At 41.7% G+C, this 24,813-nt stretch overlaps 1 protein-coding gene across 2 annotated transcripts; it reads left to right on the forward strand.

The window, feature by feature from the left end:
• The first annotated feature begins 10,709 nt into the window (after positions 1–10,709).
• Positions 10,710–24,576, forward strand: ZFP37 (ZFP37 zinc finger protein). 2 transcript variants are annotated; one of them, XM_061163402.1, is made up of 4 exons: positions 10,710–10,863; positions 14,847–14,973; positions 15,284–15,418; positions 21,991–24,576. In XM_061163402.1, exons 1-4 carry the CDS (start codon positions 10,732–10,734, stop codon positions 23,499–23,501), a joined length of 1,905 nt encoding a protein of 634 aa, XP_061019385.1. In that variant the 5' UTR covers positions 10,710–10,731; the 3' UTR covers positions 23,502–24,576. The 2 variants fall into 2 exon arrangements, with proteins under 2 accessions (XP_061019385.1, XP_061019386.1); XM_061163403.1 differs by having other exon boundaries at positions 21,994–24,576.
• The last annotated feature ends 237 nt before the right edge of the window (positions 24,577–24,813 follow it).

A 24,813-nucleotide genomic window follows, 5' to 3' on the forward strand; every position in this document is an offset into this window, starting at 1 on the left:
AAGGCCAATCATCCATTAGGATAATGCAAGGCTGCATGTTGCTTTGATGACCCAGCAAAAACTGTTATAGCTTGGCTTGGAAGTTCTGATTCATCAGCCATATTTACCAGACAGTGCACATTTGGATTTACATTTATTTCAGTCATTACAAAATTCTCTTATTGGAAAAAACTTCAATTCCCTGGAAGACTGTAACGGGCACCCAGAATAGTTCTTTGCTCAGAAAGATTAAAAAGTTTTGGGAAAATGAAACTATCAAGTTACCTGAAAAATGACAGTAGGTAGTGGAACATAACAGCAAATACCTTGTTCAACAAAGTTCTTGATAAAAATGAAAAGTGTCTTTTTTTTTTTTTTCCCAAAGAAAAAAGGAAGTTTTTGGTCAACTCAATACTTGGTAGAATTTGAAAGAGAAATGTGGGAATTCCCTGGCATTCCAGTAGTTAGGACTCTAGGCTTACACTGCATGGGGCCAGGGTTCCATCCCTGATCCCGGAAATGAGATCTCATATGCCAAGCAGCGTGCCCCACCCTCCAAAAAAAAACTTAAGAAAAGCAAAGTTGTATTCTCCTTGAGGTTACTCATCTCACATGGTCCAAGATATCTGGTCAGGGAGCCTCCCAACAGGAAATGTAGTGGCCAGGATAAAATTTTGCTATCTTCACATTAGCAAAGACTAGATGGTCTTTTTTCTACCTAGAAATGCTCTGAGTCGGGACAATTAAAAAAAAAGAACAACTCCTGATGTTCCAACATAACTGCCTTAGAGAAAGCGATCAAAACATTTTCTTCTGAAAGAGTTTCTGCTGCTCATGATGGGTGGTTGAGCTGAAGCAAAGGAGCTACCAGTAACAGCAAAGTGGCCCAATGCCGTGGATACCAAGTAAATCAAACGCTGGAAGACAGGAGACTCCAGAATGTGTGATGGGAAAATAATCCAATTATCTTCCTTTGAGAAGTACAAATTCATGGTAAGTAAAGAGATGTCAGCCATACTAGCTATACTTGCTATTGTTCTGGGTTCCCTGAAGCTTACAGTACCTGACCTCTTGCCAGGTCTGAACCCAGAGGGGTCCTATGAATGTGAGTGCCCCATGTGCACTTGGCAGCCACAGTAGCCAGTAAGGATGGCAAGATTCTAGTACAAGTTCCAATGTGACAGTGTGTTATCCCCACACCACCAAGCTATTTCTGACACCAGTTTGGTGTCTCACAATCCTGACACTTTGTACTCAGAGAAAACTTCAGATTCCACAGGTCCAGGGCTCCCTGTTACAAGACAGCCCCTGCCCCACTTGAGATGCACTCACAGCTCCAGGCTGTCAGCTGTGCCTCTGGTGGAGCCACTAGAGTGCAGAGGTTCCAATGACCCTTCCTGGGTTCAATTAACTTGCTTACGGAACTCAGAGAAATCTTTTATTGATTAGATTATCATTTTATAATAAAAGGCTGTAACTCGGGGACAGCAGACGGAAGTCGTGCCTCAAGCAAGGTGAGGTGAAAAGGCATGAGCTCCCCTGTCCTCCCCGAATCCCAACCTGGAAGCTTTCCAAACCAGTCCTTTTGGGTTTTTACAGAGGCTTCATTACAGAGACCTGATTAACTCATCAGACACTGGTGATGGGTTCAACCTCCAGCTCCTCTCTCCTCCCTGTATTGTGGGGTTCTGATAAGGTCAGGCAGCCCCTACTCTTTGGTCACTAGATTGCTCTCCAAAGGTCACCTCATTAACATAACAAAGCCCATTTATCACTTTCAACTTAAGAAATTCCAGTGGCTTTAGTAGCCATTTCCTTCTCCAGGGGATCTTCCCAACCCAGGGATCGAACCTGGGTCTCCCACATTGTAGGCAGACCCTTTATCATCTGAGCTACCACAGAAGTCGTGCCAGAGCAAGACAAACACCAAATACATATTTCTTACTATAAATCACAACAATCAGGTCACAGGATAGCACCTTTCCTGAGTGCAGATCAGCCCTTAATCATTATACTGGTTTTATCTAAAGTCTCTAGAGATCTAAATTCCATGCCTACTGAAGGCAAGGCTTTGGGGAATGTATAGGAATACAGGAAATGTATATATTTTGAGCAAAATTATAAAGAATGAAGACTCTGCCATGTGAACCTATTTGGGGGACCACACTAGATTTGAAAACTTAAGAAAGTCTACATGCACCAGGCCAATCAGCATGATTACAGTTAAAGGATTTATTTTTAAAGATGAGATCTAAACAACCTCATGGTGACCCCAGAATGATTAGAGATCAGGGCCTTCCATGCACTTGAGCACTTGGAATTAATTCCCACTCCCATAATATGTACACTTTCCAGGAATATGTGATACTCAATATCAATATGTGTCCAAAGATAACTAGTGTGAAAATAATGTGCTACATCTCAGGATCCAAGGAACAGTTAATGAAGCCTCAGAACAGATAAAGACTCTGTAAGCACCAACAGCCACAGAACATTCTTTTCTTTTTTTAAATTTTTTATTTTACAATGGAGTATAGTTGATGAATAATGTTGTTAGTTTCAGCTGTAAAGCAGAGTGAACATTCTCATTAATGTGACTCAGCTCTTTACTCTGAGGCCTGTGTACCTTGAGTCTAATGAGAATAGATTTTGATTGGCTTGTGCTGGTTTTATCAGCTGTCAGCAGCAACAACCTGACCTAGAGGTCCCACTGACCTGGTGAAGGCTGTTTTTATAGAAGAGAAGATATGTGCAAAAGACAATGTGGTTCCCTCGATATGCTCCCTCCTGCTCATTCATAGAAATTATTCCACCTACAAGTACACTGTTTGCAATGAGACAGTGAATATATCCATCACATGCTTCAAATTATTCATGAACCACTGCTCTCAAAGCTGTGTGCTAGGTTATTTCTGTCACTCACTTATTATGTTTTTTTGTACCTTCTGATCCCAGTTGAAAAATATGTCCATATCCAGACAAAAGCAGAAACAAGTGTGAGAAAAATAAGAAAAATTAAATAAACTCAATACGATTGAGCCCTCAGACACAAGAGTGCTCTCAGAGCAAAGCCGGTAAGATGCCAGCGGAGAGCAGAGGTCATACCTATTTTTTTTTTTAAACAGTAATTTGGAGCTTAAATATGCTTTTTCAGCTGTAATCTCTGGTGGCATTTGTGTCAGGACAGCATACCTGAGTAGGAGCCAAAGGGAATGCAAGTAAAACAAACCATAAAGGTTTTCTAGTCCTTTATACCAACACCTTGCTGACCCCTGGCAAAGAGTGACTCAGTCTGACAGACATACAGATACACAAAATTGTTGAAAACAAATAGATAAAAAAACATGAAACAAAAGGACAAAATTGCCTTTACAAGGTATCTCCCTACAATCCAGTGGTTAAGACTTCACCTTCCAATGAAGGGAGTGCACGTTGGATCCCTGATGGGGAGCTAAGTTCCCATTTGCCTTGCAGCTAAAAAAAAAAAAAAAAAAAACCAGAAACAAAGCAATATTTTAACAAATTCAATACAGACCAAAACCTGTCCTCATCAAAAAAAATTAAATTTTTAAAAAATTGTCCTTCTTGAACGTTAATATATAGCAAAGAATCAAAATGCTTTGGAATTAACAGTTAACAATGTCCTGAGGACCAAGAAAATCAGTGGGATGTACCAAAGAGTGCTAACCTCATCATGCAAATGCCCTCGGGGGTGTGAGCCTCCTGAGGACCAATCTGTGACTCCCCAGGGGGCTGTCCGGAAGCTAGACAAGGCCACGCCCTCTGCTCACCTGGTCATTCCATGGTCCACTTCTGAGGCATCCAGACGTGTGCTGCAGATGGCAGACGTGGACACAATGAAAGGGGCTGCAAATGGCAGAAGGTCCGGCCAGCAGAAACAAGGAGTCTCCCACAGGGAAAATGGAAGGATTTCCTCCAAGGAAAACCTGTCTGTAAAAGAGAAGGGAGGAGATCGACATCCCTCAGAAAGAAAGAGAGAAAAACGAAGCATAGAGACGCAAGAGGCCTCTCAGAGCAAAGCAGGTAAGATGCCAGATTCTTTCTTGCAGACATCTGTTTTGAGTGATCCTGGAGAGAATTTGGGAGGCAGTGGAGATTGGGCTGTGGGACAGAGGAACACGTGCCAGATGTGAACTTGACACCTCTGAAAGAGGGGGAGAGAAACCCAGGGTGAAGTCCCCATCCCCTGTGATCCAGGGCTCTACCAGCTATGCCATCCTTGAGGTCTGAACTTGAGAGAGGGTCTCCTGGGGCATGCCTGCCAGGCAGCTCAGGAACTACTCTGTCCAGTTGAGACGTTCATGGAGGGAGAGGGGGGCTGGAAGAAACCAGGGTTTGGGGGAAGGGATGGCACGGAGCTGGAGGAGCAATGGGACTTGGAACCTTCTCTAATCCACTCTCCCCAGATTCCAGAAGTAGGTCGGGATCACTCACCCTGTCCTCCTCTCCACCCACAGAGGTCACCAGGCACAAGCGATGCAGAAGCCCGGATGGCTCCCCTGAGAGTCACACGAGAAATGGCCATGGAAAAGAGAAGGTGAGGGGAAGACCACCCCCAGCACAGTGGAGATCTAAAGAGCATCCAAACTCCTGCAGAGCAGGACTTTACCACAGAGGAGGTAGGTTTCTGGGCTGGGCTTGGTAGAGGTGGGGATGTGGGCAAAGGCCCTGAGGGGCAAACTGAACCCCCCAGGGGGCAGAGAAAGCCTCTGACCCTGGTGAGATGCCCATGAAGTGGGAACAGGCTGAGAGGACGGCGCCCAGGACTTGGCCCGGGTTGCCAGCAGATGTTGGAAGAGGCCAACAGAGTCAGTATGGTGGGGAATGAGGCCTGGGTGGAGGTGTTAGGACAGGCAAGGGGCGGGGGTGAATGTGACAAGAAATTTCAGGGGCAGCGCACATCACGGGAACCCCTCCTGTTCTATCTCCTTCCTAGGTTCTGCCCATACTTCCCGGCGTCTCCAGGACAGGGGGGCCCGGTTCCGATCGCCAACGTGGGCCCGGGGCCAGAGACACAGCCAGTACAAGCCGGAGTCCAGGCCCGCCTCGCCCAAGCGCCCTCGCAGAACCCAGGCACCTGAAGCCGCCGCGCCCCTGGAGGCGCTCACGTCCAAGCTCTCCAACCAGATGGGAGCCCTTGAAGTGGTCCTGGATGAGTTGCGGGCCCCGGGGGGCGCCTTCCTACCGATGTCCACAGACCGAACGGAGCCCACGGCCTCGCAGCGCGCCTGGCTCACCTGGCAGCTGACGCACGCGGGCGCCGCCCTGCACTGGGCGCTGACGGCGCTCGACTCCCTGCTCGCCGCACACCACGGTCCTCCCGGCCCGCAGGTCTCACCGCCCTGGGCGCCTGGGCCTTAGCGGCGCTCCCCGCCATTCCTCAGGCTTGCACGGCTGCGGGGAGGCATTTTGTACCCCGAGGCGACGAGTTTCCCTCGCAGAGGACAGAAATCCTCCTGTCAGGGGAAAAGGTGTTCAGCGAACAGATTTCAGCTCCTGCTGCATCCCAGCTCAGGCAGATGGGTCACCGTGTCCAGAAGTCAGTCTGCAGGATGGCGTTCAGAGGACAACACTTTTTTAATCCCGCAGTTCAGATTGCATCCCCTAGTGATGTGATTTGTGTCTTTTCATCCCTCCATATTTTCCTGTTTTATTTGAAAAAACGAAATGAGGAAGAGAGAGGGACACAGAGAGGGCAAGGAGGAGGAAGACTTACAGATAGCTAGATGTGGAAATTGACGTAGACACAGATGTAGAGATTGATGTGGAAATAGGTAGCTTCCTAGGGGTGGGTTCCACTGCAAAGAGCAATTGTCTTTTTTGGGTTTTACCAGAGATTGGGTTTCTTTAAGGTTATGCTTAGAAATCTACCTTTAACAACTCTTTATATCAAATGAGCTATCTGGGTTATATGATGAACTTTGTAGATTTTTGGTGTTGATATTAAAATTACGTTTTTTACTTATGGACTACAATGTTCTACATGTACTGCAATAAAAATTTAATATCACAATCCTTTGTCTGTGTATTTGTGAGTGTCCTTGCAGGTGTTCTTGTAGGGTCCGGAGTCTTTCATTAGCCTTTCTTTTCGTATTCCCTTTATTCACTGTATCAGCTTTAAAGAGATTTTACTTAGAATGCTAGATTCCACAGCAATGTAAGTGCACGCATCAAGAAAATGTTCACAAATGTATATGAACCTATGTCACCAACACTTCAGTTAAGACACGCAGTATTTCTGTCATGCCTTTGCAATCTTTATACCAACCAATAAGAAGTCATGTCTTTTTAAAGTCATGTCTTTTGAAGTCATGTCTTTTTAAAAAGCAGTTCCTTTTGACATTGTATTGACCTTTGTGTCTCACTGATTGGATGTATCGTGTATGTGTGCACGCTGTTACTTCAGTCATGTCCGACTCTTTGCCACGCTATGGACTGTAGCCCACCAGACTCCTCTGTCCATAGGATTCTCCAGGCAAGAATGCTGGAGTGGGTTGCTATGTCCTCCTTCAGGGGATCTCCCCGAGCCAGGGATCAAACCTGTGGCTCCTGCATTGCAGGTGGTTTCTTTACCGTTGAGCCCCTGGGAAGCCTGGATGTATTGTGCCTATCCATAAAGTTTTCCACCTACACTGCACCACACTTCTTGAGTCTCACTTCATCACTTACTCTTCATAATATAGAATGATAAACATGGATGATGAGGGATGGCCTGCAAGAGTCCCAGCAATGAGAACCATGAGAGTCAGGGTTCTTAAACTTAAAATATGAAGGCATCTTCTCCAAGGGAACCTGTCCCTTCAAGAGAATGAAGAAGGATAAAGACCCAGTCAAGGATGGAGCCAAAGAGTTTTTTGAGACCTGGGAGGACTCTTGAGGAGATGAGGAAGGTTCCAGATTCTTCTTTTTGAAGATCAGGGTTGGGAGGCGGCAGTAAGCTTTGCATACTCCATTCATCAATCTGAAATGCTAAGTAAACTGTTGTTTATTCTTCAAATATCAACTGACATATCCTTTCTTCTGGGTAATTTATAATAATTCTAAGACTAGATTCTATGCTTTCATGGCACCATGTATCATTTTTGAAGCACTTATCATAGTCCTGATTTAAATTCTGTGTCCTCATTTGAATAATACTCATCTGCTCCCATGGAGCCTAAGCTCTCTAAATGGGACCCATGGTTAAGAATTTTTCCCATTTTGTATTCACACTACCTGGCATAGTTCCTGGCACATAACAGATGTGCAACAGATATTTCTAGATAGGAGCTGAATTACCAAATGCATGAATGAGAAAACATTATGTGGGATCACACAGTTCTCTTTATTTTTGTGAATACGTCTTACAGAAGACCCATTGTAGGACAATTCCTAGAGACAACTGTAAGAACGTCTATACAGTCAAGAGCCAAACTACAGCCTAATGGAGGGGACAGACTTTCTAACTCAGGTACCTAAGAGTGTATAGATGACAGAGTCTGTTGATTGGAGAGGAGGTAATAGAGATTATCTGAAGCAGAGACAATTTTCTGGGTTTCTTTGATTTGACCATTATCATACTCAGTTGAAAGTATCTAAACATTTACCAAAACTCACGTGTAAGTATTTAATCCACACACTGATCCTTATAATATTTACAAAGTTGATTCACATTTAACATTCACTCCTTTGGGCTTCCCTGGTGGTCCAGGGGTTAAGACTCTGTGTTTCTACCTCAGGGTGCACACACTTGATCCCTGGTTGGGAAACTAAAATCCACCATGCCACTGAGCATAGACAAAAAAAAAAAAAAAAAATTCACTCTTTTACTATTTATTCTGAACTAGGAAACTGACTGACTCTTCCATGTAGAGAAAGGATGGAACTTCTTGGGTAAATTGAAATGTTCCTGGTCCCCATTCCACGACCTTTTCTTACCAAACTCCTTCATTCTTCATTTCTCTCCTCTCTTCTTTGCTTCCCTTCCCCCTCTTTAGTGCAGAGAATATCCATACCCTGCCTTGCCTATACTTTTCCACCCAGTTCTGTCTCTGAATACTGCCTCCCCCCAAGGGCTCTTTGAGGATAATTAGACAATTACTCAGAATCAAGGGCTTGGAGAGTTGTTACAGTTGAGAACAGCCTTTTGTTTAGAGATATGTTGGCATTTGTTTGGATTTATGAGGAAACACTAATGTTCAAGCAAAGCCTGGAGAAACTGGCCTGCATGTCTCCTTTTAAAACTAGCTGGGAGGAGATAGAAAGCAGAGAGCTTTTTTTCAAACATAATTAGTGGACCTCTTAGGATTGTGCTCTAGGGACAAAGTCAGGACTTTATCTGAGGAGTGAAAGTTGCTCAGTCATGTCTGACTCTGCAACTCCATGGATTATACAGTCTGTGGAATTCTCCAGGCCAGAATACTGGAGTGGGTAGCCTTTTCCTTCTCCAGGGGATCTTCCCAACGGAGGGATCGAACACACGTCTCCCGCATTGCAGGTGGATTCTTTACCAGCTGAGCGGCAGCAATTGCCATACTCAGATGGTGAGGCTCAAAGATGCTCTATCTGGGACAAAGAGGGAGGCGCTGTTTCCAGTAGATGAAGAGGAATCTCAATTACAATTATCCTTCAATTTTTGGTGAATCTTTAGTTTTCTACTGCTGCAGACCAAATTATCACTAACTTTACTGGATTAAAACAACACAAATTTATTATCTCAGAGTTTCAGCAAGTCAAGGGCACACAAAGTTGGAATTCAGGTGTTGGGTGATTGTGTCCTAATCTCAGGCTTCACTAGAGAAATACGTGCTTCCAGGCTCCCTCAGGTTTTCGGCAGAAGTCATTTACTCTGCGGTTGTAGGAGTAACAACTCCTTGCTAGTTATTGCTGTGCTCAGTCATGTCTGACTCTTTGCAAGCTTATGGACTGTAGCCCACCAGTCTCTTCTGTCCATGGAGTTTTACAGGCAAGAATACTGGAGTGGGTTGCCATCTCCTACTGTCTTGCTAGTTGGTAGACCAAAAACCACTCTCAGTTCTCAGATGTGGCTTTCAGGTCTTTACTATGTAGCTCCATCCACAGACCTTCTCATATTTGAAATTTCTGACTACTAGAAGGGTCCAGCCACTTTTAAGGATTCCAGTCAATTAAATTAGGCCTACCATGATTATCTCCATTTTTTTATCAACTTCAAGTCAACTGTTCATGGGGTTCTCTTCCAATATTCATTGGAAGGACTGATGCTGAAGCTGAAACTCCAATACTCTGGCCACCTGATGTGAAGAACTGACTCATTGGAAAAGACCCTGATGCTGGGAAAGATTGAAGGCAGGAGTAGAAGACAGAGGCTAAGATGTTGGATGGCATCACCAACTCAATGAACATGAGTTTGAGCAAGCTCTGGAAGTTGATGATGGACAGGGAAGCCTGGTGTGCTGCAGTCCAGGGAGTCACAAAGAGTTGGACACAACTGAACAACTGAACTGAAAAGTCAACTGATTTGGGATCTAATCAGGGGAATAATATTCCATGCAACCACACGTTCCTTCTGCACTGAAAGTTAGGGGTTCTCACAAAGATATAACACTAGGGAGTAGAGAAAAATGGGACTCATGCTAGAATTCTAGGCATCACAATATTTACAACATAATTTGCCCTTAAGTTGATGTCAGAAGACTAGGAAGACATTGCTGGGACAGGGGATATCCCCTTCTTTTCCTCAAAGGAAAGTGACCTCGTTTTAAATAATCCCAACTTCCCTGCACCAGCACTTTTCTACCTTTAAAAATACTCCATTCTGCACAGCTCCTCAGATGGCCTTTCTGTTTGTAAGATGAAATGCTGTCCCATTCATGAATCTTTTAATAAAGTCAATTAGATACTCTAATTTACTCGGTTGGATTTTCTTTTTTTAAAAGCACATATAACTGGAAGGTGCAAAACAGGCTATGTTTGACTCTGGAAAAAAAGAATAAAATATTTGGGATAATTTTACCGGCCCCCTGCCCCACTGTAAATTCCACAACAGGGTGAATAAAGGCTGTGTCTGAATCTCCACTGTTTTCTCATTATCTAGCAAACCCAAGCAATCCAATCTGCCTACATTACAAAAGCTCAATACATAATTGTTAAATGAGTGACGTTTGTGCATGAAATGGCCCAATGAGAAATTATTTCTACTCCAACTGCTTGATTACAATGTTGGACTGAAACATCACCATCGAACTCTGGCTCTCACTGAGGAGCGATGTGTTGTTCACTTAATTCGGTGAGTCATTTTTTTCTCAGTGCTCTCATACCATAAATGAAATAAATTTCCAAGATTAGCGTTCTCTCTCTATAAAACATCTATGGCATCTGCCCAACTGGGCATTTCCTTTTTCTCCCTCCAGTTTCTCTCATTATCCCAGCTCTCTGGAGTCTGCGATGGTCGGCAATTCCTGGTTTCCCCGCAGCTGGTTGCAGTGACTGGGAAAAGCAACTCCACATTCTGTCCTCAAGAACCGAAACCTCCGAGTAGCGGGACTGGGGTGTCACGCACAGTGAAGCACTCTGCAAGTAGCACTCTGCGAACCCGGTTTCTGCCAGCTCGCATCTCATCATCCGGGCCACGGGCCTCCAAACCTTCCCCAACAGCCGGGTCTCCGCTGTACGGCGGCGCCTCAGTCAACATGGCCGCGCCCATGACCCAGACTCAAGGGCGCCGCCATCGCAGCTGCCCGACCCGCCGAGGCCGCCCTCCGGGTGGTCGCCATGTCGGCGACCGCCTGCGCCCAGTTCCCGACAAAGCCAGCGACCGTGAACCGGAGGAGGAGTGCAGGGACAGTCGAAGAGGCCGAGTGTTTTCCGGAGATGGCTGTGTCGAGGCCCGGGGGCAGCGCTGCGGTGAGCGCGATGCCGGGGCGGGGTGGTCTGGTGGTCAGCTGTGGTTTAACCGGGCATCGGTGGCTGGAGGGTTACTGTAGTTTGTGAAATAGGTGATTTGGGAATTGGAGTCAATGCTGAAGGGCCTTTTGCAGGGGCGGGAGGGTGATCTTAGCATCCTCAGGGAGTTAAGGAATAGTGCTAGAGGGCTGTCTGCAGTTTAAGGAAATCGCTGTTAGAGGGACCTGCGGGACAGTGGTGGCGGGGAGGGCCCTGCGGCAGTCACCGGAAAGTCGGAGTCTGGGAGGCCGCGGGGATCAGAAATAAGGGCTTTGGGGTGTATCAGAGATTGGGGAGGACTGTGGGGGTCGCAAATGGGACTGTCTACGGGAGGCAGCGATTACAGTGTCTGTGGTTGTTAGAGGTGGAATTGTTCCCGTCTGAGTGCGGAGGCGCAGGCAGGTGAGTTAGTAGTTATTGCAGTAGGTAAAGGTAAGAGATGATGATTGGGGTTCACAGGTGAAATGAAAAATCAGAATTAGAATATGCCTGGAGATGAGCCAGTAGGACTACTGATATGGAACAAGAGGGAAAAGAAGAATCAAAATTTACACCTAGGCTTTTTGGAACTGGTAGATTCCATTTTCTGAGAAAGGGTTGTGTTGGAGAAGACCTGATTTGATGGCTTAAAGGAGAGCCAGGGTGGATAAGCCATAGTTCTGTTTGAACAGTGGCAGGAAGCCCATTACATACATGTTCAAGTAGAGATGTTAACTAACTGTTAGATATATGAATCTAGAACTTAAGAGAGACTTAGACTGAAGAATCCTCATTTGAAAGGGATCAACGTACAGATGGCATTTAAAGTCATAAGTATGAATGAAATCACCTAGGAAGAGATGACAGGGGAGAAAAGAGGGCAAAAAGTCAAGAGTTCTGGGTCAATCTGATGTTTTGAGTTCTGGTGGAGGAGAAGAAGGAGGAGGAGAGGGAGAGGGGAGGAGGAGAAGAAGAATGAGGTAGGCGGTAGGAGGTAACCACTGAGGCAGGAGGAAAACTGTATAAATGTGTTGTCAAAGAAGCATCAGGGTTTTCAAGGCAATGGGAGTACTCAGTCCCCAGAGTATGACTACAGAGAATTTGACTTTGGCAAGTTGTAGTTCCGTGGTTATTTTGATTGATTAGAGCTCTTAGAGTGGAATGACAGGGGTAAAATCTGGTGGGAGAGTTAAAGAATGGGAGGTAATGAAGTAGAGACAGCAAGTATAGACAACTTTAAGAGTTTTAAAGTTTATCCCCTGATAAGGGGAGCAAAGAAATGGATATTGGATGGGACATGAGATTAAGAGAGGATTTTCCTCAGATGAATGAGACAACTGTGTGTGTCAGTGAGGATGACCCAGTAGAAAGGCGTGCTAAGTCACTTAAGTCCTGTCCGACTCTTTGCGACACTGTGGACTGTAGCCTGCCAGGCTCCTCTGTCCATGGGAATTCTCCAGGCAAGAATACTGGAGTGGCTTGCCATTTCCTCCTCCAGGGGATCTTCCTGACCCAGGGATCCTACGTTGCAGGCAAATTCTTTATTGTCTGAGTCACCAGGGAAGCCCCCTACTGGGAGAGGACTCTTAGAAATTTGTTCCTGGCTTCCTCTGGACTTCACATCATGCTCCTTTTTCCTTAGTTTATTTTGCTTTGAATTCTTTGCTGTTCTATATCATAGCTATAAGTACAACTATATGCTGAGCCCTGTGAGTCCTTCTAGTGAATCATTGAACCAGAATGTTAATGGGTTAAAGCCTGGTGATACTCTAAACAAGATAGGGGTTTTGAAGCATGAATGAAAAACAGTTGAAAGTGTAATTTACTGCATCTTAAGGCTCTAAGATTGGGGTGGAGGTGGGGAAACAACTTTTATTGGGGAACACTGTAAGGGAGCAGCATCCTCAGGTGACAAGTAGGTTTTGGTTGAAGCAAGCAGGCGATGGGACGTCCCTGGTGGTCCAGTGGCTATAACTCCATGCTTCCAATGCAGAGGACCTGGGGTTTGATCTCTGGTCAGGGAACTAGATCTCACATGCTGCAACTAAGACCTGATGCAGACAAATAAATAAATATTAAATTTAAAAAAGCAAGCAGGTGAAGAAAATAGTTAAAAAGGGTGTGTGTAGTGGAGTTTATTGGCAGTGGTTAGGGTTTCTGTAAAGGCCACTGTGTAAGGGTTCTCTTGGTGTCAGTGTGAATTGATAATATTTGAGGGTCATATCTGAGGTGGAGATTAATATGTTCCACTGGTATCAATAGTTGAGGAACCTGTGACAGTATGTGATCAGAGTGTTTATGAAGGCAAGTAACTATGGAGATTTCTTGCTGTTAGTAATTGGAAGGTTTGCTGGGATCAGTCATTTTGGAATTAGGAAGGACCATGCTGGCTCAGTGATTGGGAAACCAGTAACAACTAATGACAGGAGTTATAGGAATCAGTGACTGTAAGTTTGTGAGCTCAGAGATTGGTGACACATGCAGCTAATTGATTGGTGGTTTATGGCAGTGGGGGTGATCTTTAAATGTTAAACAGACATGTTTGAATACATATTTATTAGCTTCAAAATTCTACAGTAGCTACCTAATAAGAGGAGAACTTTAACATGCTTTATTTAATTCCTTCTTCCCACCCACAACCAATCTTTTGTCTGCTTATTTTTCTTACATCATACTTCTTGATTTTAGGGATTAAAAATTTTTTTAATTAATTAATTTATTTTGGCTGCACTGGGTCTTCATGGCTGCTTGAAGGCTTTCTCTAGTTGGAGTGATCAGGGGCTGCTCTCTACTTTCAGTGCATGGGCTTCTCACTGAGGTGGCTTTTCTTTTTGAGGAACATGGGCTCTAGGGCATGTGAGTTTCAGTAGTTGTGGCTCTCTGGCTCCAGAGTGTGGGGTTGGTAGTTGGAGCACATGGGCTAGTTATCCTGTGGCATGTGGGGTCTTACTGGATCAGGGATCAATCCTGTGTCCCCTGCATTGGCAGGCAGATTCTTTACCACCGGACTACCAGGGAAGTCCAAGGATATTTTTATAACAACTGCACAAGAAAGTTTATCAAGTGACTTGGATGTAACTAGACATTTTACTGGCTTTATTATTCATAGTTCTCTGTTGTATATTATTAAGTCTTTCCCAATCTCAAAATTATTCTGATCCAATTTTCCTTCTTTTAAAAATGATTCCTCTTCTCCTCTCTCTCCTCTCCCTACCACATTCCTGATTTCTCCCTCCTTTCTTCTCTTTATTTTTAAAGTTCATGGGTAATATACTTGCCAAATCCTTACATGCCTAAATATCTTACTTTTGCTTCCAAACATAATTGATTTTTTGACTGCTCATAAAAACCAAGGGTCTCAGTTCTACTTCAGAACTCTGTATCCGTAGTGTTTAGTTATAAAGATGAAGACTGATTCTAATGTTTGTTTGTTGTAATTGTCTTTCTCTCTGATAATCATATGGTATTTTTCAAAGTACCTTAGACTGAATGGCTTATAAACAGCAGAAGTTGATTTCTGACAGTTCTGGAGGCTGCATGTCTGAGAGCTCTTTGGGATCTGGTGATGGCCCTCTTCCAGGCTTCAGACCTCTCGTTAGATCCTTACTTGGCAGAAAGAGCAGAGAGAGGACGCATGCTCTGTCATAACTCTTGTAAGGGCACTATTCCCATTCATGAAAACCCCACTCTCATGACCTCATCTAATTCTGATTTTCTCCCAAAACTAATATCATCACATTGGAGGGCAAGGTTTCAATCATGAACTGGAGGGACACAAACATTCATTCCATTATAGGGACATTTCTTAATGTGGTTTTTGTCTCTCAAAAACAAAAATGAGTAAAAAAAATAACTTTATGATCAATAGTGAATGGACAAGGTAAGAACAAGTCATTATTATCTTGTCCAAATCTCTCACTGATGTGGATAACATTAGACTGAACTAGGAATGTGCTATTTTACAGGGATCGGTAACATTCAATGATGTGACTATGGCTTTTACTAGCAAGGAATGGGAGCAACTAGATCCTGCTCAGAAAAGCCTGTACAAGGATGTGATGCTGGAGAATTACAGCAACCTAGCCTCAATGGGTAAGGACAATTCCTTTGTAATTCAAAATATACTTACTGTGATGCCTTCTCTCTGATGCCCTTGATAAGTTTATCCTCGATTTTTATGAATCAAAGAGTTGTAATCCTTTTGGGTACTAGGCAGAATACGTGTGCTCCTGCCTTGAAAATGGAGGATCTACTCAGATGGGGTACCTGGGCATTGCACTGTGAAGTTTCTGAAGCCACATAGTCTTTTATCCTTTACAAGCTCTGAAACTCAGATGTTAGGGATTGATTTCTGGGATATTTGTTGTTCTCACACTCAATGTCTGTCTTTTCTCATGAGTAGGGTATCAGGCTCTCAAACCAGACATGATATCCAAGTTGGAAAAAGGAGAAGAGCCATGGCTAGGGAAGGGGAAGAGACCCAAACAAGGTGGCTTGAGTGAAATAGCAAGAACCAAGGAAACAGGAGCCAATGGAAGTGAGTTTCTAGTTTCTTCATGGTAACTTTGGAATTCTTTCTTTCTCCCATGCTTTTATTATTTACTTAAAAATATATATATATATCTTTTCTTTCTACTGAAGTATAGTTGATTTACCATGTTGTATTAGTTTTAGGTATACAGCAAAGCAATTCAGTTATCATATATATATATATATATTTTTTTTTTTTTTTTAAGATTCTTTTCCCTTACAGGTTATTACAAATTATTGAGTAAAGTTCCCTGTGCTATATAGTAGGTCCTTGTTGATTTTCTATATTATATATAGTAGTATATTTATGTTAATTCCAAATTCCTAAATTATCCACCCCCCCCCCCACCCCCACCCCCCCACCCCCCCCCCCCCCCCCGCCTTTCCCCTTTGGTCTGTAGGTCTCTTTATGTTTTGTATAGTTCATTTGTATCTTTTTTTTTTAGATTCCACATATAAGCAGTATCAGATGATGTTTGTCTTTCTCTGTCTGGTTTACTTCACTTAATATGATAATCTCTAGGTCCATCCATGTTGCCACAAATGGCATTATTTCATTCCTTTTATTGGATGAGTAATATTCTGTTGTATAAATATACCACATCTTCTTTGTCTATTCATTTGTTGATGGGAATTTAGGTACTTTCATGTCTTGGCTATTGTAAATAGTGCTGCAATGAACATTGAGGTACATGTATCTTTTCTCATTATGTCTTTCTCTAGATGTATGCCCAGGAGTGGGACTACAGGATCACATGGTAGCTCTATTTTTAGTTTCTTAAGAAACTTCCATATAGTTTTCCATCATGGCTGTACCAATTTACATTCCCACTAACAGTGTTGGAAGGTTCCTTTTTCTCAACATCCTCTCTAGTATTTGTTATTTGTAGATTTTTTTGATGATGGCCATTCTCACTGGTGTGAGGTGATACCTTATTGTGGTTTTGATTTGAATTTCTCTAACAATTAGTGGTGTTAAGGATCTTTTCGTATGCCACCTGTATGTATTCTTTAGAGAAATGTCTATTTAGATCTTCTGTCCATTTTTTTGATTGGGTTGTTTGGTTTTTTTGATATTGAGCTATATGAGCTATTTATGTATTTTGCAGATTAAGCCCTTGTCAGTCACATCATTTGCAAAAATTTTCTCCCATTCCGTAGGTTGTCTTTTTGTTTTATTTATGCTTTCCTTTGCTGTGCAAAAACTTTTAATTTGGTCCCTTTTGTTTATATTTTTGGTTTTATTTCCAATACTCTAGGAGAAAGTCCAAAAAGAGATCGCTGCAGTATGTCAAAGAGTGTTCTGCCTGTGTTTTCCTCCAGGAGTTTTATAGGACTTGGTCTTCTTCCCATTTTGAGTTTATTTTTGTATGTGGTGTTAAAGGTGTTCTAAATTCATTCTTTTACATGTATCTGTCCAGTTTCCCCAGCACCACTTATTGAAAAGACTCTCTTTTCTCCATTGTACATTCTTGTCTCCTTTGTCCTATATTACTTAACCATACGTGCCTGGGTTTGGCACCTTCTTGGTTTCTTCTTCAAAGAAAATTTATTCTGAAATTCTTCTTAAAGGTCCTAGACCCTTCTTTCTTAACCGGGAAGTAGCAGTAGAAGAATATAAAAATCTCCCGAGGGAACAGGAGTTCAAACTACGAAGATTCTCTAACCTTGGAGATTCTGATATCTCCTCCTTCTGTGAGCCTGTCCACAAGGGAGGTCCTCGTAAGAGAGTCACTATAGCTGTGAGCCAGAGTGATTTACGGGAATTTGCTTATACCACTTGTATCAGTCAACGTAGGCTGAGTTATGCCCCATTAAAGAAAGACCCCCCTCCACCTCCCCAAATCTTAGTGGCCTACAAAAAGAAAGATTTGTTTCTTGCTCAAGCTGCAGTCCTTTCCCACATTATCTTGTGACCTACACTGAAAGCGCAGTCCCTATTTGGCAAATTCTGATCTCATTACAGAGGGAAAGAAGGAGGAATGGAACCATATGATGAGTTAAAAATCACTAGATGTGGTAGATATCTCTTTCTTCTTAACATTTTATTGGTTCTTTAGTCAGAGCAGGTCACCTTTTCACTCCCAAATTCAACTGGGTAGGAATGGGAGGATTAAATGGTTACGCAGTGGGGCTGGGGGGAGTAATCCACAAGGAACACCAATGCTACACTACTTGGGTTATGTTAGGAAAAATGGTGAAAAACAGAGCTCTAAACCTTGGGTACCAATCAGATGCCTAACTGACCCATCCATATATCGCCATCCTTCCTCATCTAGGTTTCCCATTGCTCAGTTTTGAGAAAGGGCAGTGAACCCTTTTAACTGTTTTCTTAGCTAATCCCATTCCTGCTTACTCTTGCGACCCCATGGACTGCAGCCCACTAGGATCCTCTGTCTATGGGATTCTCCAGACAAGAATACTGGAGTAGGTTGCCATTTCCTTCTCCAGGGGATCTTCCTGACCCAGGAATTGAAACCAAATCTCCTGCATTGCAGGCAGATTCTTTACTGACTGAGCTATGAGGGGAGCCTTTACCTCTCTAAAGCAATGCTTTTAAAAATTATCCCCGTTTTCCTAATATCCCCAGCTTTTCTCCCTTTGTTCACCCACACTCTGAGACCCCATAGTATCAAATTTCTCTCCTTAGGTATTCAGACATTCTTTTTTTTTTTTTTTTTTTTTCAGACATTCTTAAATCTGTCTTCTTTCCAAATCTCTTGGTGTGATGCTCCTGCCCCTCATTACTTTCCATTTCCCCACGTTCTCTATGAAATGCTCTAGACCCATGGTCTATACCACCATCATTATTTCCATTTCCTCCCTAACCCTTGCAGTTCGGTTAAGTTCAATTCAGTTGCTCAGTCATGTCCGACTCTTTGCAACCCCATGGACTGCAGCACACCAGGCCTCCCTGCCATCACAAACTCCCAGAGCTTACTCAAACTCATGTCCATCGAGTTGGTGATGCCATCCAACCATCTCATCCTCTGTCATCCCCTTCTCCTCCTGCCTTCAGTATTTCCCAGCTCATCAGGGTTTTTTCAAATGAGTCAGTTCTTCCCATCAGGTGGCCAAAGTTTTGGAGTTTCAGCTTCAGCATCAGTCCTTCCAATGAATATTCAGGACTGATTTCCTTTAGGATGGACTGGTTGGATCTCCTTCCTGTCCAAGGGACTCTCAAGAGTCTTCTCCAACACCACAGTTCAAAAGCATCAGTTCTTCAGTGCTCAGCTTTCTTTATGGTCCAACTTTCACATCCATACATGACTACTAGGAAAACCATAGCTTTGACTAGCAAAAGACATAGCTTTTGCCTTTGTTGGCAAAATAATGTCTCTGCTTTTTAATAAGCTGTCTAGGTTGTTCATAACTTTTCTTCCAAGGAGCAAACGTCTTTTAATTTCATGGCTGCAGTCACCATCTGTGGTGATTTTGGAACCCAAATAAATAAAGTCTGTCACTATTTCAGGAAAAAGTAAATAGTTATTTCAGTGGTGAAAGAACATTACATGGATAAAGTAAAAACTGGGTTCAAACAGAAAGGAGTTACGGTTTTTGAATATATGGCTGGGAAATACCATTGCTTTTTTGGAGAACTTTTAAGAGATTTGTTCCCAGAGAGTAGATTAATTTTTATAAGTATGTATAAAGTAGTGGTATAGATACAGTAGGAAGAACTGGAGTTGCCAGCTGCTTTTTCATTTAGGAAATTTTGAGTGATGCAAGCATCCTGAGAGAAAGAGTATAACAAGAACTTTTCTGTAGCATGACAAAAGCTGTATCTTCCAATGCCCAAAGATGCTGGGAGAGATGGAGGCAAATCGCCTTCTAGGAAGAAAGGGATCAAAACTCAAACCTTTCCTCTTGAGGTGTAATATTACAAGAACCTCTTATAATGATGATTTGGCTGGTCCCAATTGACAATTGGAAAAGATATATATCACCACAAGAGAAATTTACCATAAGGGAGGAGAGGAGACTCTTAACTAGTTGTCTGGTATAATGGTAGGATAATACTAGGGGACTCTAGTCTGGCAGAACATGTAATTAAGGCTATAAGCCTGTCCTGAATTTGAGACAGTAATTAAGACATAAATTTTAAGCTAAAATGACTGAAACTTCAGAAACCGAAGCATGGAACTCACTAGAACCAGCAATCATTGCAGGGAATAAAAAATAGTCCTTCTTTGAAGAACCTCCGAGGATAATAGTAAGAACTTGAACCAAGAATAGAGTCACTGTAGAAATGATAAAAATGCACATATTAAATGACTTAGGAATGTTTTTAGTTGTAACACCAAGCATCAGCAAGAAAAGTGAAGACAGGCAGAATTGGAGCTGTGAATGGATGAATCAAAAACTATGGATTCTCTTCATTTGTCATTTGACATACTGGTCCCTCTGGCCTTGAGAAACTCATGGAATCTTGAAAATTCAGAGTTAGAAGAAACTTAAAAAGATATTGTGGATATTCTGCTAATTTGGGGGCTATTCAGTTCAGTTGCTCAGTTGTGTCTGACTCTTTGTGACCCCATGGAATGCAAATCATGGGGACTCTTATATCTTTTTTTTTTTTTTTTTTTCCTGAAATCCTGGAGACTCTTACATCTGTTTCTCCTTTTGTGTCTCTTTAATTCCTATCCTGAAGCTTTTTCTGTTTTTCCATGTCCATAGTTGATAAAGACCACCCCCAAAATGGTGGTCCTAGCCCCTAAGTTGTTTGATTTTTACATATGGAATGTCCATATCTAGCTAACAGAAGTCTTCAAGCTTCAATTCTAAGTTCTTAGGAAAATTGCTGGATAGCTAGGGTTGATGTTTACTGTTGTCCAATCAGTTGCTTGCAACCAGAAGTTGGATCATATACTAAAAACGTGGCTGCTTACATCCGTCAGTTTGAGTTTGATCTCAGAGAACAGAAGCCTGGGTTGAGAAGATAGCTCAAAACGTACACTTGTATAGTGTATGGAGGAAAGAATGTGAGCAATTGCTTAGAGTTGGGAATTAGCTTAAAATTTATAATTGGCAATTAGAGTGACAGGAAGGTATGCTCCACAGCAAACTATTGGAAAACAAGTATTTGTGTACACTGCAAATCCAGTGTCATAAAGTTTATTTGCCAGTCTCATTACTGTGAATTTTATGATATGGTAAAATCATCAGGTAAGTCAGAGAAGGAGCTTCCCCAATGGCTTAGTGGTAAAGAATCTGCCTGCAGTGCAGGAAATGCAGATGCCACGGGTTCAGTCCCTGGGTTGGGAAGAACCCCTGGAGGAGGGCATGGCAACCCAGTCCAGTACTCTTATCTGGAGAATCCCATGGACAGAGGAGCCTGGTGGGCTACAGTCCATAGGGTTGCAAAGAGTCAGACACTCTTTAACATAAGAGTCAGATGTGTTTTAGTACAGGAATGTCATTATTATATTAATCATAGATGGGAGCAGTAGAATATCCTTTTCTACTTAATCCCTCAGTCACCTATATTCAGTACTCTTTGATGAGCTTACTTATTTTCTCTTATTTTGGCTCTTTGGGGAGCAATAACAAAATTTTACTTGTGCTATCCTAAGTAAATGGAGGAATTTATTATAAGGCCTTTTGTAACCTAAGGGATGGTACTTCAGCCAAGGACTAGAGCCAGTACTAGAAAGCCATTAGGTATTGGGATTATGTAAATGATCTCTTTGAGGACACATCTTACATCTCTGCTTTTCTGCGGATATATGCTTTATTCTTTGTGCTGATGAACTTTCTGTTTACATAGGAAAGATATGGGTTTATAATACTTGTCTTATATCATTTTAAAATTTAGCACCCAGTGGAAACTGACTAGAGTCCAAATTTTTACAAGATATACTCTTATTGGACATCTTGGCTTGAGCCTGCTGTCCCTGACTGTGACTATGAAGATTTGGATGAATATAGTTTAGGTTGTTGGAAACAAGCTCTATGCATGGATTTGCAGTTATTAATTCTGGGAAGTTTGGGCTGAGGAGAGACTTCAAAAAGTGTCAGCTAAAATTACAAGCTCTTTTAGCTTCATCTCTCTTTTTTTTTATTTGCTGTGTTTTTGTGTTTATTTCATTTTTTATCCCAGGTTGCAAGGTCATGTTTATAAACAGTCAAAGTTTTCTCTAATCACTGTTGTCAATTTTCTTTTTCTGTCTCTGCTACAGCACTTTCCCCCTCAAGTCCAAAATGACAGGAATATTTGCACTTGATATTTCATTCACTTTAGGAAAATTTGTTGTTGTTGTTCAGTTGCTAAATCATGTCTGACTCTTTGTTACCCCATGGATTGCAGCATGCCAGACTTCCCTGTCCTTCACTATCTCCTGGAGTTTGCGCAAACTCATGTCCATTGATTCGGTGATGCTATCCAGCCATCTCATTTTCTGTCATCCCCTTCTCCTCCTGCCCTCAGTCTTTCCCAGGATCAGGGTCTTTTCCAAGACCTTTAGGATACTAGGTTCAAATAAAGATTCAACCCCACAACAGGGCATTTCTTTATAAGTTGTATCCCAAAATATGAGAGTGCAAAGATTCACAAAAGTGTCTCATTGAATTTCACTTTAGAAGAAGTCCATCAAGATGATGACTGGCTAAAGAACCACCAGAAATCTCAAAACAAAATCCTTAGGGAAGTTGCATTCAAGAGAACAACTCTGACTAAGAAAAAGAGCCATGAACGTAGTTCATTGCGGAAAAAAAATGTGAGTACAAAATATATTCCTTCAAAAAAAAAGCTTCTTAACTTTGATTCACATGGAAAGAATTTAGACTTATCTGGTGACATAAGAAACTGTGCAGAAAAGAAATCTGATATAGCTAAAGAGCATAGGAAATCATTCAGCCGTAGCTTATCTGATACAAAGAAAGACAAAAATCAAACTGGAAAAAAATGTGAGAAATCATCTACCTATAGCTCATCTAATGGGCCTGACAAAACTCAAACTGGCAAGAAATATGCTGAACAGGACAAAATTCAAACTGGAGAAGAACATGAGAAATCATCCAACCATTGCTCATCTCTTACTAAGCATGAAAAAACTCAGAATAAAGTGAAACCGTATGAATGTAATGAATGTGGGAAGGTTCTCAGCCATAAACAAGGACTTGTTGACCATCAGAGAATTCATACAGGGGAAAAACCATATGAATGTAATGAATGTGGGATAGCCTTTAGCCAAAAATCACACCTTGTTGTACACCAGAGAACTCATACTGGAGAAAAACCATATGAGTGTGTTCAGTGTGGCAAAGCCCATGGTCATAAACATGCTCTCACCGACCATCTGAGAGTTCATACTGGGGAAAAGCCCTATGAATGTACCGAATGTGGGAAAACCTTCAGACATAGCTCAAACCTTATGCAACATGTGAGATCTCATACAGGCGAGAAGCCCTATGAATGTAAGGAATGTGGAAAGTCTTTTAGGTATAACTCATCTCTTACTGAACATGTGAGAACACATACAGGTGAAATACCATATGAATGTAATGAATGTGGAAAAGCCTTTAAGTATAGTTCATCCCTTACTAAACATATGAGAATTCATACAGGTGAGAAACCGTTTGAATGTAATGAATGTGGGAAAGCTTTCAGCAAGAAGTCACACCTCATTATACATCAAAGAACTCATACTAAAGAGAAACCCTATAAATGTAATGAATGTGGAAAAGCCTTTGGACATAGCTCATCTCTTACTTACCATATGAGAACTCATACAGGTGAAAGTCCATTTGAATGCAATCAGTGTGGGAAGGCCTTCAAACAAATTGAAGGTCTTACTCAACATCAGAGAGTTCATACTGGGGAGAAACCCTATGAATGTAATGAATGTGGGAAAGCTTTTAGCCAAAAGTCACACCTCATTGTACATCAGAGAACTCATACAGGGGAGAAACCCTATGAATGTAATGAATGTGGAAAAGCTTTCAATGCAAAGTCACAACTTGTAATACATCAGAGATCCCACACTGGAGAGAAACCTTATGAATGTAATGAATGTGGAAAAGCCTTCAAACAAAATGCATCCCTTACCAAACATATGAAAACTCATTCAGAAGGGAAATCTCATGAGTGAAATTAGTGTGGGAAATCTGAACAAAAGGTTTTATTTAAACTTATAAGTATTCTGAACTTAAAGGATGTTAGAAAGTATTAATAAGAAGTCACATCTTGTTACACATGAGAGAATTTGAAAATGAATCTTCACATAGAAGAAATGGATGGAGAGTTTAAATTTGATACTAAACCTTTTATATAAAATATTATTATAAATAATCTATATATTCAGACTGAAATATAAAGCTTTTAAAATTGTTAATAAATTAAATAATCAGTACACTAGAGAACCAGATTACATATTCTGACAATTCCTGAGTGGCTTGAGTGTTGTGTCCTTAAGCACCATATATGAGAATTAAGTTTGCATATCTGTTTAGTGCTATGTATAAACGTCTGTGACTGTTGGTATAAGCTTCATCTTTGATGCTATCACACAGGTCTTTGTATCATCAGAAAACTTTATAAGAGGATTATTATTTATATAAAAATGTTAATGCAAAATTAAGAGGAAATGAAAGAAATCAGCTGAGGACACACAGGTGCCAATAGGGAATGCTATCACAGATACATTGTTGAGTGAAAAAAGCAGGTTGCTCAACTATGTTTATAGTTTGTTCCCATGTATGTACAGAAGGGTGTGTGTGTTTGCATGTCTGTCTGTGTGTATGTATGTAGTAATATGTTTGTATACATGTATTTATCTGTGTGTATGTATGTATGTGTATATGTGTATATACGTATTTTTTATGTAAATAGATTGGTTTGAAAAAGTACAGAAGAAACTTAGGGGTTGCTTTTGGGCACAGGCATAGAGGAATGAGGTCTGGGATGGGAGAGAGACCTCCTTTTTATTGTATACTGCTTAAATTTTAAAATCATGTACATATATTATTTTCACAATTAAAATCCTTTTAATATGTATAAATCAACACTAATGAAAATTTTCACTGAACCCACTCTATGATGTGATTTGACTAAGTAAAAGTTTCTAGGCTTATTCATAAATGAGGATATGGTATTAAATTTGATATTGAATTCACAAAGGCTTTTCTTATCAAACATTATTTCATTAAAATAATGAATTACAACTACTACTTGGAGCTGTTTCTTTTATTTACTATAATTTTAAAGACTGAAGATGAACTGTGATTGCAGCTGAATAAAAGGGATTTTCTGAACAATCATTCCACTTTATCTCATATTCAAAGTGCTTTTACACAAATATCTCAATCTGGGATTTCAAATGTACTGCACAAAATGGCACTACTTCCTATTCTTGCCCAATAGCAGACCTTGTGAATGGATCCGTCCACTCTTTGAGTGAATCT

This window comes from Dama dama, chromosome 16 (genome assembly GCF_033118175.1).
Source record: "Dama dama isolate Ldn47 chromosome 16, ASM3311817v1, whole genome shotgun sequence".
NCBI lineage: Eukaryota > Metazoa > Chordata > Mammalia > Artiodactyla > Cervidae > Dama > Dama dama.

Excerpts from the sequence above, each read along its gene's own strand:
- ZFP37 (XM_061163402.1), top strand. The coding sequence starts at position 10,732 with ATGTCGGCGACCGCCTGCGCCCAGTTCCCGACAAAGCCAGCGACCGTG. Across the intron at positions 10,864-14,846 it reads GGCCCGGGGGCAGCGCTGCG|GGATCGGTAACATTCAATGA; the intron begins GTGAGCGCGATG and ends GCTATTTTACAG. Across the intron at positions 14,974-15,283 it reads CAGCAACCTAGCCTCAATGG|GGTATCAGGCTCTCAAACCA; the intron begins GTAAGGACAATT and ends TCTCATGAGTAG.